The 13,916-nt window shown below is 39.5% G+C and overlaps 1 protein-coding gene across 5 annotated transcripts in view; it reads right to left on the bottom strand.

The window, feature by feature from the left end:
- The window catches only part of mast2 (microtubule associated serine/threonine kinase 2), a 405,044-nt gene that overhangs the window by 157,043 nt on the left and 234,085 nt on the right, over positions 1-13,916 (bottom strand). Inside the window, exon 1 of one of the 5 annotated variants that reach the window (XM_073062972.1) lies at positions 6,283-6,556. The exons of the other annotated variants lie outside the window; for them this stretch is intronic. Coding sequence (XP_072919073.1) covers positions 6,283-6,356 — 74 coding nt within the window. The 5' untranslated portion in view covers positions 6,357-6,556. Of the gene's footprint in view, positions 1-6,282; positions 6,557-13,916 lie in introns of those variants that run through there. 5 annotated transcript variants of the gene reach the window in all.

Here is a 13,916-nt window from a genome sequence, read left to right as displayed (position 1 = left end):
AAAATGCTGGAGGAACTCTGCAGGGTCAGGTAACATATGTGGAATGAAATGAACAGATGACATTTCGGGCTAAGACCCTTCATCAGGTGCCTGACCTGCTGAGTTCCTCCAGCATTTTGTGTGTTTCATAAGATTTCCAGCATCTACAGAAATCCTTGTGTCTCTGCTAACTCCTATCCCCTCTTTTCTATTGACAAGTTCTTAATCAATGCCAGTTTATTTCCCCAGTCCTCAATCTCATTTTATAAATAATTGCATTGAACTTATCAAATGCCTTCTGAGATGCCAAGTACACCTGACATATTGCCCCCCCCCTTATCCATCTTGTTCGTTGTATCCTCAAATTAGCTATAATAAATTTATCAAACATGACTTTCCTTTCATAAATCCACACTGACTCTGCCCATTCCTGTTATTATTTACCATTTTCTGCTACTTCTTCCTTAGTAACAGATTCCTGAGTTTTCCCCACTACTGATGTCTGATTAAAATGCTCTGTCATTCTTTTTTCCCTCTTTCTCTCATTCCTTAAGCAGTGCTGCATTCGAATCTGCCCCAGAGTCTATCAGATTTTAGAATTTGATAACTTGTATCTACACAATCAGCTCTTTCAACACCTTAGGCTGCAAGTCATAGGCACTCTGGAGTAACGGCTGTTGAAGTCTCATTAATTTCTTACTGATGCTAATTTCTTTCATCTTCACATTCACTCTGGACCTGTTGTTCTTTATTATTTACATTTTGTAGATTTACATAAAATTTCCACTAATGCTTTATGCCCCATCTATTTCTTAACTCCAGCCAAACTGATGTGACTATGGATTTGCTTATTCTTCCAGTGAATTTACACACCAACTGCAAAGTTCCCAAGATAACTGAGCCTGGAGAATTGCAGTTTATGTTGAAAGGAGCAGTCAACGTTTCAGGCCCAGACCCTTTGTCAGGACTGAAGGAGGAGGGGGCAGGGGCCCTATAAAGAGGGTGGGGGGAGGGGGAAGGTGCAGGTGAAAAACCAGGTGGTGGGCAGCTAGAAGAGGAGGCAGAGTGAAAGTGTGATAGGGGAAGGGAGAGGGAGGGAATTACCAGAAGTTGGAGAAATAATTAATAAATTAATCCGGCAATTCCCTCCCTCTCCCTTCCCCTATCACACTATCACTCTGCCTCCTCTTCTAGCTGCCTATCACCTCTCTCATGATTCTGCCTTCTTCTACTACCCATAGTGCTTTCCCCTTACATTCCTTCTTCACCTCTCCGGCCTATCCCCTCCCTGCTTCCCCTCCCCCACCCCTTGATCTTTCCTCGGATTGGTTTTTCACCTGCACCTTCCCTCTCTCCCCACCTTCTTTATAGGGCCCCTGCTCCCTCCTTCTTCAGTGCTGAAGAAGGGTCTCGGCCCAAAACGCTGACTGATCCTTTCAATTGATGCTGCCCAACCTGCTGAGTTCATCCAGCTTGTTTGTACATGTTGATTTGACCACAGCATCTGCAGTGTACTTTGTGTTCAGAGTTTATGCCCTGTCCAAATCATGACACTGTTCAAAATGGGGAATAAAACGTGCAACATTTGTGTCCACAGTATTCTGAGACAAGGAATGGTAGTTTTGAGCTTTAACAGTGGGAAGCCTCTAAACCTGACCTTGGTGTATAGCTTTGGGATTGATTATGACTCAAAGTTCAACTTCTGGTTGGAGTAATTTTTATTTTACGACACTGTATTCCAAAAAAAGTATAAGAGGTTGCAGCTATGGTGCCCTGAAAGCCATCTCAGATGCAAAATGGCAATACTGAACCATACTTGAATCACAGAAGGATACTCGACAACTGTGGTGAGGCTTGAATGCTATCACCTCCTGCAAAGTAAAACCAAGCGACATATGTCACAGCATGTTTTCGCTCATTGAGTTTCATGGCTACTTCGACTGGCAGGACATGCAGGAACCTTCACGTAACTCCCACAGCCACTAACAACTTGTGATTTCAGTCTCTGACGCTGGTATGAGAGCATTCTTCAAAGGGGTGAACCCATAAAAAGCAGCTGTCCCAGACAGTGTACCTAGCTGAGTACTAAAGACCTGTGCTAATCAACTGGCTGGAGTGTTTACTGATACCTTTAACCTCTCGTTTCAGCAGTCTGAGATACCAAACTGCTTAAAGCTGGCTTCAATCATGCCAGTGTTCAAGAAAAACCTAGTAACTTGCCTTGGTGCCTATTGTCCAGGAGCACTTGCATCCACTGTGATGAAGTGCTTTCAGAGGTTGATCATTAGGCATATCAACGGCTGCCAAGGAGAGAGTTGGTTCCGCTTAATTTGCCTACCATCACAAAAGGTCAACAAGACAACATTTCATTGGCTTCTCAGCTTTGGAACATCTGAACAATGAAGACGCATACATCAGGAAGCTCTTCATTAACTACATTTCAGTATTCAACAATATCATCCCCTCAAAACTAATCAATAAGCTCCAAGATCTAGGTCTTGATACGTCCTTGTGCAACTGGATCCTCTATTTCCTTATTTGCAGATGCCAGTCAGTAAGGATGTGAAGAGACATGGAGAGAAAGCAGGAGATTGGAGCTGAGAGAAAAAATGGATCTGCCATGATGAAATGGCAGAGCTGACTCAATGGGCCAAATAGCTTAACTCTGCTCCTATATCTTATAGTCTTATAGTACAGATTGGCAACAATACCTCCACAATTTCCATCAGTACAGGTGCACCAGACGGCTATATGCTTCTCTCATATCTAATTGCTTTATACTTTCAAAATTCAAAGTAAATTTATTATCAAAGTACATATATGTAACCATATATTACCCTGAGATTCATTTTATTGTGGGAATTCAAAGTAAATAAAAAGAAATAATAGAATTAATGAAGAACTGCACACGACAGAAATGGACAGACAATGAGCAAAAGACAACAAACTGCAAACACAGAAGAGAAAATAATAATAAATATATAAGCAACAAAATTTTGAGAATTTTGAGAACACCAGTTATAGAGTCTTTAAAAGTGAGTCCATAGGGTGTAGAATCAGTTCAGTGTTGGGGGTGAATGAAGTTATCCCCTCTCTGGTTGAGGGGTAATAACTGTTCCTGAACTGGTGGTGTGGGACCTGAGGCTCCGGTACCACCTTCCTGATGGAAACAGTGAGAAGAGATTGGATGGTGGGGATCCTTGATGATGGATGCTACTATCTTGTGGCAGCATTCGGTGTAAATGTGCTCAACAGTGGGGTACGGTGGGGGGGCATGTATAATTAAGATTCAAATTCAAGGTTCAAAGTAGAGCTGAGGCCAAGTAGAGCTCCAAATCATCTTTAAGTTTGCTAACTTTGACTGTTGTTGACCAAATCAAAGGTGGTGAGAAATCAGCATATACAAGGGAGATTGAAAACCTGACTGATGGTGTTACAACATTACTCAACATCAAAGTCAAAGAGCTGATTATTGACTACAGGAGGAAGAAACGGGGGCAATGAGCCAATCCTTAATAGGAAATTGGAAATGGTGAGGGTCAATAACTTTAAATCCTTTGGCATTATGTTCTGGGACTAACACTCAAGTGCCATTTCGAAGCTTGGAATAGGACATATAAAATGTTGAGAGGAATTGGCAGGAAGATTGTTCTCTCATGCTGTAAAATCTGGAAGTAGTCTCAAGCTAAAGGGTTGTCTGTTTCAAGATGAGGTATTCGCGTTCACAGATGATTGGAATTGTCAAACTTCTGACTATTCTCAGGCTTAGGATGGTCAGCCACTTAAGTATTTGGGAGGAAGAAAACAAGCGAGAAACCATGAGCCATTTCTCAATAGGGAATGGAGGTGAAAAGGGTAAGTAACTAAATTCTTCATCGTTATCAAATTAGTGGATCTGTAAGTGCCATTTCAAAGAAAGCACAGCAACATCTCTACTTTCTAAGAGGTTTGCACAGATTTTATCACGTCATATGAAACTTTAACAAACTTCTATAGATGTGTATGTGTAACTTCTATAGATATGTATATGTGTATGTGTATATTCTCTTCTGAAAAGAGGATGCTGTCCAAGTTGCATGCCATCTTGGACTATGTCTTCCATCCACTCCATAATGTACTGGTTAGGCACAAGAGTACATTCAGCCAGAGACTCATTCCACGAAGATGCAACACTGAGCATCATAGGAAGTCATTCCTGCCTGTGGCCATCAAACTTTACAACTCCTCCCTCGGAGTGGCAGACACCCTGAGCCAATAGGCTGGTCCTGGACTAAATTCCATGGCATAATTTACTTATTATTATTTAATTATTTATGGTTTTCTATTGCTATATTTCTACACTATTCTTGGTTGGTGCGACTGTAACAAAACCCAATTTCCCTCGGGATCAATAAAGTATGTCTGTCTGTGTAGTAGGGAGTACCCTAACTGGTTGCAACATGGCCTGGTATGGGAATACCAAAGCCCAAGAATGGAAAAACTTACAAAAGGGGTGGACACAGCCCAGTACACCACAGGTAAAACCCTCACCACCACTGACCACATCTGCAAGGAGCGCTGCTATGAGAAAGCAGCATCCATCATCAAGGACCTCCACCTCCACTATCCAGCTCTCTCGTTGCTGCCACAGTTAAGTAGGTACAAGAGCCTTAGGCCCCACATCACCAGGTTCAGAAACAGTTATTATCCTTCAAACATCAGGTTCCTGAACCAGTGCGGATAACTTCAATCATCTCAATAATAAACTGATTCCACAACCTAAGGACGTCACTTTCAAATACTCTGCAGCTCATGCTCTCAGCATTATTTAATTGTAATTATTATTAGATTTTCTGCAGTTTGTCTTCTTTTGCACATTGGTTGTCAATCTTTGTGTGTAATTTTTCATTGATTATATTACACCTTTTGTCTTACTGTGAATGCCTGCAAGAAAATGAATCTCAAGGTAATATATGGTGACATATACATGCTTTGATAATAAATTTACTTGAACTTTGATTGCAGGAATGAAAATGTCTTTCTACAAAAGCCAGAGTAATCAGATATACGTGCACTGTGGACATGCAAAGATTGAGAAAATCATTGAAACTCACAGGATTCTGACAAGGCTTATCACGCTAAGCTGTGATAAGCCTTGGGAGGATACTGTGAGGATGCTTTTTCTGGTGGCAGAATCTAAAACCTGGAGTATATATTTTCAGGAAAAGAAAAAAATTAAGGAGGAATTTCCTGTTTGTAATTTATTTTCTATCCAAATAACTGTGAATGTTATCAGGGTTGTTTCAAGCTAAGATGGATTTTTTGGACAACAGGAGAAATCTGTAAATAAAAAGATCTGGCAGAAAGGTGGAATAGAGGCCATTGATTGATCTACCATTTAAAATTGGAAAAATGTCATTCTCCCAGCATCGCTACTTGCCACAAAGTGAATCATTATTTAAAGCAAAAAAGGTAAAAATTAATTAGATCAGAGCTAACATAACTCACTCATTGTATATAAACAAAAAAACACAGATCAGGTGCTTTCATTGCAAAAGCAAATATAACATTTGGTAAAATAATATCTAGCCTGAAAACTATTCAGGTTAAATTTAAAGTGGTGAAAAAAATCTGAATTCCCAATCACAGAACATGATTCAATGTACTAAAATAACAGAAGCTTAGAAAGCAGTAACTGTATATTCTGTTTTGCTGCAAAGAAATCTGGATGTTACATAGAATCAAAAGGGAAGATAAAATGGAGATACAAGCCAGTCGTTGAAGAGTGTTAAAAGTCTTTTTTATTTTGCGAAATGGGATCAGTAGGCAAAAACCGCAGCACAGGGACACTGACAAGTGGGACCACTTCACAATGTACAAATACAAACAATGCTGCGCTGTGTATCCTTCTGCTCAGTTTTGAAAAGGTCAGCCTTTCGTTTTCTTTCAATATTCACCAACACCACCCTGGCATGGTGCCCAGCATTCTCCAAAAACACAAGCTACTGAACACTGCATTGCCCTTCAATTGGTAAAATAAAGTCTAAATATTTCATGCATACAATATCCCATTAATTGAAGACAATTTGCTGTAAAAATCATTAAATGGCATTTGTTTTATTAATAACTGATTTGCTTCAAAACAATACCACAGCATTATTTTTAAAATATGCTCCCCGTATCTTATGCAGCTCAAATCTTTTCAGTAATACTTGCACAATTTTCTGGGTCACAGACGTACGACAATCATAGTAACATGATTTCTGTAACACAACACTGCAGCTTTCACAGAATTACAGCAGAATGGAGAATAAAAGACTGTACCTTTTAGAACGTCGAAGCATGCTTGTGTCTGGCATAGAGAAATTGGAGAGCAGAGTCCAAAAAGAGTCAGACATGATCCTTTATACTTGTCATGGCTGCAGAATACGGTACTCTCTAACCACTAAGAGCTCAGCTTTTCCCACTAGACTACTAGGTTATTCCATTAAGGTTACTCAGAAAGGCACAGTGTCTGTGCTGTCTGCTCTGCTGTCTATTGATTATGCCTGGCTTCCTCTGTGAATGCAGGTAATAGAAATTCAAGCTGGACTGACTGTACTTTCATCAGCTTACTGCACTGCAACAAAGTCATTTGTGATCAAAGGATCAACTGCTGCCACATTAACCATTCACTGTTATTTTTTAGTCAAAGCTCTTTTATAAAATCTGCTGAAATTAATATACTCCCTTTGATCTAAGGAATACAAACTGCATCTAATGCTTAACATCATTTTTCCACAATTTTATGGAAGTGTGCAAACACGAAGTAGAACAGCATACAACAGTGTGAGATTACTCTAGAATACTGTTCCTTCTTGATTTCAACTTTAAAGAAAAATGAATACAGAAAATTAAACAAACACATTTTTTGAAACAACAGTGATGAATGGTATTGAGAATTTTATTTTTAACCTTATGAAATATTATTTTAGATCTGGTTAAAAAGACAACATCCAGAGCATTTGATGCAGAGTGGCCAGATACAAATACTGGAAATGAAGATAAACGAACACATTTGGAGTTTGGACAAGGAGATTCTCTCAAGGGTACAGAGTTTCCATTGCAGTTCGAAGCCATACTGTTTGTTTGTCTTCATACTACCCAACATTTTTATTTGTTAATATGTACCCTATCCTGAAGTAAACCTGGATAAACATAAAACCATACACAGCAGGGAAGCAGATGAGCTCAGCATATGGATAGGATTGTGATATTATAGCTATGAGAAACATGAATAGGACTGGTAGCTCATTCTTCCAAAGTACAGATGCTATAGGTGAGAGTAAGAGAGGAGGGGAAGGGGATTTTACAATTAGGGAGAACATCACGACAGTACTTTGAGAGGATATTCCTGGAGAACGTCCATTGAGGCAATGTAAGTCTTAGAAATAGGAAATGGATGATCTTTTAAGAGATTGTATTATATCCTCCCCACTACCCCCAGTAGTCAACAGGAATAAGGGGAGCACAAAGCTGTAGGAATAATAGAATAGTAATAGTAGATGATTTGAACTTACCTGATATTCAATGGGTCAAAGTTCTAAGGTATTAGTTAGGGTACAACTTGTTAAATGTGGACAGGAACATTTCCTCAAGCAATATATAGATGGCCCTATCAGAGAAGGGTACACTCAACTTCCTCTTAGAAAATGATGCTGTGCAAGTGGCTCAAGTGTCATTGGGGCAGCTCTTTGGGACAAGCACCCATAATTGCATTCAGCTTTAAAACAGTTATTTAAAGAAGTAAAGGCTTGTTCACAAGTTAAAGTCCTAAATTAGGGCAAAGTTAATTTTGATGGTATTAGAAAGGAACTTGCATAGACTGAGAGATGATGTTACCAAATACAGGAATGTCTAGAAAGTGCCAATGCTTGTAAAAGTGAGATAAGGAGAGCACAGGACAAACATGTACATGTTAGAGTGTGCAAGGCTATCAGGATTAAGGAACTCTGGCTGAGAGGCGATTGTGAAGCTCAGGGAAAAGGAAGCATATGTCAAGATATATCATCAAGGATCAAGAGAATTCATTGTGTTTAAGGCATAGAGGAGCATACCGGAGAGAGAAATCGGGAGAGCAAAAAGAGGCAGATAAGGTAAAGGTGAATCCTAATGAAGCTATAAGTGTATTAAGAACAAAAGGGTAACTAGGGAGAGAATTGATCCACTTAAGGATATATGTTTGGAGCCACGGAAGATGGATGGTGTTAAATGAAGACTTATTTATATCTACAATGGAGAAGGGCAAAGTAGCTGGGGAATTCAGGAAAGACAATGGTGATCTCTTGAGACATATCCATAATACAAAAGAGAAGGTGATAGCAGTCTTAAAGTACACAAATATGGATGACTCTGCAAAGCATGCCTAAGTGTATTCTAGAACATTGTGACAAGCTACTGAATAAATTGTTGGGGCCCTGGCAGAGATACTTGTTTCATTATAAGTCATAGGTGATGTACTGGATAATCAACATGGCTTTATATGTGGGAAATAGTGTCTCACAAATTTCTTAAAAGTTTTTTTTTAAGAGTTGTCCACAAGGATTAGAGTTATAGAGTGATATAGTGTGGAAACAAACTCTTTGGGTTAAAGATACTCCCACTTGCCCACATCTGGCCCATTGTTTCTAAACCACTCCTATCCATGTACTTATTCAAATATCCTTTAATATTGTTATGGTACCTGCTTCAATCATTTTCTCCAGCAGCTCATTCTATTTATGCACCTGCCTCTGCATGAAGTTACCCCTCAGGTCCCTTTAAAATCTGTCAACTCCCACCTTAAACCTATGCCTTCTAGTCTTTAAGTGCTCATACCCAGGGGAAAGGGGTATGTGCATTAATCCTATCTGAATGATTTTATACACACCTATAAGGTCACCCTCAATCTATTACATTATAAAGTCTTGCTCCTCAAAATCCCCTCCAGTAACTTACCCACCACTGATGTCAAACTCATTAACCTGTAATTCCCTGGCTTGTCTTTGCTGCTGCTCTTAAATAATAGTACAACTATAGCCACCCTTCATTCTTCCGGAACTTCACTTGTGGTTACAAATGAAATAGATATCTCTGCAATAACCTCTGCAATTTCTTCTCCAGCTTCCCATAAGCTATGAGATTGCACTTTAAGGCCACCAATATTTTCTCCCTGGCAATTGGCAAGTGTTCCAAGAAATCATCGCTCATTTCTTCAACATCCATTAATTTCTTCACAGCAAAAAATCCTTGAGAACTATTCATACAAATCTCACCCTCTAGCCATTATTTAGTAAAAACCTCACCCACTGCTGGATAACCATGCTGATCTTTCATCAGGATCTGTTCTTTCCCTTGTCACCCTTTCAATATATCTATAGAATCTCTTAGGAGCTTCCTTAAATCTACTTGCCAGATCCATTCATACCTCTTTTAGCCCTCCAGCTTAACCTCTTACATGTACTCTTTATCCTTTTAAGGTTTTGAGGCATTCACTGGTTCCTGATTCCCTGAACTTAACGTTTGTCTCTTTCTTTTTCCCTATAGGGCAGGAAAAAGATTTGAGAGAGTTGGGTGACAGACATTATCTACACAGACTTTAGCAAGGCCTCTGAAAAGGGCTCAAAGATAAACTGGTCTGGAAAGTTAAGATTATATGGAATTCAGAAAGTTATCACCTAGTGGTAGTTTTAAAAGGATGTGATTAAGCTAGAGAGGGCACAGAAAAGTTTCATAATAATTCTTCTGTGAATGAATGGTTTCAATTAGTGAGAGAGACTGGACAGGCTGTTTCCCTGGATTGAAGGAGGCTAAGGGGTGACTTTAAAGTGGATCATAAAATTATGAGGGGGCATAGGTAAGGTGGATGGGTGCAATCGTTTCCCAGGGTTAATGAGTGTTAGACTAAAAAGCATAGTTTTAAGGTGACAGGGGAAAGATTTATAAAGCACCAGAGAGGCATTTATTTCACACAGAGGGTGTTAGGTATACTGAACAAGCTGCCAAAGGAAGCAGTAGAGGTAGGCACAATTACAGCAGTTGAAAGACATCAATAGTAAAGTTTTAGAGAAATACAGGCCAAATATAGCAAATGGGACTAGTTTAGGAGGGCATCCTGGTCAGCAAGGACAAATCGGACCAAAGGTCCTATATGGACTCATTGATTCCTGCACCACAGATTTCCTTATCTTTTGTGTTTTCAGGGGGGGGGGGGGGGGAGGGAATCAATTTCATGCTACGAAAGAAATACTTTAAGCAAAATGAAATGCTTGAACTGGAGGAGATAAAGCTCCAAAATCTGTAAAGGTCAGTACAACTTCTGCAGTATCACATGGTATATTGCACTGTAACAACATATGCTTCATTATTTTGTGCAGCTGACTGCACCTCCAGAATGTCAATTTTAGCACCAAAATGTGTGTAATATTCTTCGATCCAGATGGACTAAGGTGAATTCAAACAAACATCTAGCACAAAACAAAATCATTTGTGAAATCAGCAGGAAGATTACAAATTCAAGGGCATCCAATTAATGCTAGCCAAATTGTAAGAAAAATACATATTTTTAATATGAATTTATTTAAACACCAGATGTCTTTTTGCCAAATAAGATTGCCAGCTGAGGAAAACAAGTACTTTTATATCTGCTCAATGTTAGTTGGCAAAATACATACGTATTTAAAGCCATTGAAGCCTTGTTAGTAGATGTTCCCTGAGTAAAACAGAAAGGAATAGAGCTAAAGATCATATTTCCAATTTAAAGTGGGAAAAAATCCACTCCCATCAAATAGGAAAGCATACAAAAAGTATATTTGGCATTTGCATCTGAATTCCCAAACATGGAAAATACAATAGCAGCAAAAACACAGCAAGGATCAAGAAACAGAAATTCATGGTAACGGTAAACTTGCTTGTTACAAATGAGACTGGCTAAGGCAAGATTGCATGATTAAGCTGAAAGTTAGGGTTTACAGCTTTGCTTAAAGGGGCTGCTCCTCAGTTTTCAGCTCAATTTTCAATGCACCTGATTTGATACAGAGAGATGTGGGTAACATTTTAAATAAGGATTTTTGAGAGTATTTTTCTGGAATCATTTAGAGCAAATTGTGTATTTATCTCTTGAATCATTTCTTTAACAACCACATTGTCCATAGAGGTAATTTCCACCAGTAATCTTGAACCTTTCCTCAACAATTTGGAAACAAAGGACAAGACTCTTTTATGACCACCTAAAATATTATTCAATTTATTTGTTTTCCTTTATTTTATTCACTGATGATCAAGGAAAAATATTCTGCAGATTTCAAAATTTAGGCCAGATCATACTGGTCCACTCCTCATACCCATAATTTCTAATGGCCTAATCATACCTGCACTTAACTGGACTGAATGTGGAGAGGCTCTCTCCCATCACACTTAAGAGTGCCGCAGTGTGGCCTGCAAGGAACAGAGCATCATGTACTACAGTGAGCAACTGTTTCCTCTGAAAGATCCCTGACAGTTTTTGATAGTTTCCTGATTGGTTGGTGCATCAAGGGATATGGTGAGAGGACAGGTGTATGAGTTGAATGAAATCCGAGACCAGCCATGATGAAATGACAGAGTGAACTCGATGGGCTGAATGGCCTAATTCTGCTCCTGTGTCAAATGGTCCTATGTTGTGGGTATTACTGAGCTGCAATTGAGAAAAGATCATAGTTGGGAGCTGAACATCCAAGAATACACTTTATATTAAAAACATAGGCAGGTAGAAAGAGGGGGTGGGGTGGCTCTGCTGGTAATATTGAAATCAAATTCCTAAAAAGAGATGACATAGGAAAGGAAGATATAGAATTCTTGTAGATAGAGTTAAGAAACAGCAAGGGTAAAAACTCCCTGATGGGAGTTAGTAACCAGGATGGGGATACAAATTACAAAGGAACATAAAGAAAACATCTAAAAAGGGCAATGTTACAATCGTGATGGACAATTTCCATCTGCAGGGAGAATGGGAAAATCAGGTTAATGCTGGATCCTAAGAGAGGGAACTTGTAGAATGCTTATATGATGGCTTTTTAGAGCAGCTTGTGGTTGAGCTCATCGGGGCAAAGACAATTCTGAATTGGTGTTGTATAATGAACCAGATTTGATGAGGGAGCTGAAGGTAAAGGAACCCTTAGGAGCCAGTGATCATTATATGATAGAATTCACCCTACAATTTGAGGGGGTAAAGATAAAGTCAGATGTATCAACATTACAGTAGAGTAAATGTAATTACAGAGGCATCAGACCCCCACAATCCAGGCCATGCACTCTTCTTGCCATTACCGTCGGCTGGGGCTACAGGAGCCCACACCACCAGATTCAGGAACAGTTATTACCCTACAAACCATCAAGCTCCTGAACCAGATGGATAACTTCTCTCACCTCAACTCTAAAACGATTAAACAACCTACAGGCTCACTTTAAAGGACTCTACAACTCATGTACCATGACTTCTGGCTCCCCTTTGAGAATGCTATAAACCCAATTTGAGACATCTCTGACCCCAGCCCCTGGGTTTCTTTTTCACATCCACATAATCTTGTCTACTCCTCTAACTACGGAATCCTCTATCAGTACTGCACTCTTCTTCTCCCACCTTCCTTTATGAGTCACAAAGCCAGATCAGTGCCAGAGACCCTGTTGCTGTGGCTCCCCCCAGTAAGGTTGTTCCCACAGCAGTATCCAAAGTGGTATACTTATTATTGAGGGGAATGTTTACAGGGGTACTCTGCCTATTAGCACTGGCTGCCCAATCCCTTTCCTTCCCCTGACAGTCACCCAGGTTCCTCCCTCCTGCAACTCAGGGGTAACTACCTCCCTGCAGCTCCTATCTATCACCTCTTCATTCTCCCATATGAGCCTAGCTGCATCTCCAGTTCCTTAACGTGGTCTCTAAGGAGTTGCAGCTTGATGTTCTTTGTGCAGATGTAGTTATCAGGGAGACTAGGGGTCCCCCAGAGTTTGCACATCTCACACAAAGAATATACCATAACTCTGGTCCCATCCAAGCACACTAGTTATGTACTAATAGACAGAGAGAAATAAATACTTAGTAGAGACTTACTTAGAACCTCCGCCTGTGCTTGCCCAAGCTTGTCCTTGCTGAAGCCTGTTGAGCCAAAGACTGCCACTCTAACAGCGGCCAGCTCCAACAATGACTCTTCACTTACACATCCCTTTTTTTCATTGACTCAAATAAAACTCACTCCCAACGTGACTTGTTTTTTTCACATGGCTCCACCTTGCAACAATGTCTCTCTCTCAATCGCTACTTCAAATTAGAATACCCATTTTCGTCTACCTTTCTATTTTAATGCATTTTAATGGCAAAGTATATCACATTAAAAACAGTAAAACTTCTACTATAGGTTCTTAACATACTATCCCAGATCTGCATTAATAAAAAATAAGTGACTGGAAACATTAACATTAACAAAGGACAAAAAACTCGAAAACAAATCACCTGCTTCTAGTCTGTAGATAATAATAATCCATTCAATAACAGAAGTAGGATCAAATTTTGAATTTAAAACATAATTTGGAAATACTTTAACTATATTCCAAACTTGTTACCAAAATGGATTTTTTGCATTCATTTGTCGAACTGTATGCCAGAATCCATACTCACTGATGTAGACATATTTACATAAACCATATGCTCAAGTCCAAGTGCAATGCAGTGCATAAAAAACTAACTCAGCTTAAATGATATTCCATAACACTTCTCATCAGACCTGCTTCTTTTCCAGATCTATTATATTAGTGTGGCCAATAACACCTGTACAATGCTTAAGTGTCTGAGATCCAAGTCTCACGGCATTGTTAGGAGAATTCAATGGTGGAATTATATCCCAGATTAACAAAAGGAAGGATTACGAGTGTTCTGATAATAAAGGAAAGTTGGCTGGCAGTGGCAA

This window comes from Hemitrygon akajei, chromosome 12 (assembly GCF_048418815.1).
Source record: "Hemitrygon akajei chromosome 12, sHemAka1.3, whole genome shotgun sequence".
Classification (NCBI taxonomy): Eukaryota; Metazoa; Chordata; class Chondrichthyes; order Myliobatiformes; family Dasyatidae; genus Hemitrygon; species Hemitrygon akajei.
This window is presented reverse-complemented; position numbering and strand designations above follow the sequence as displayed.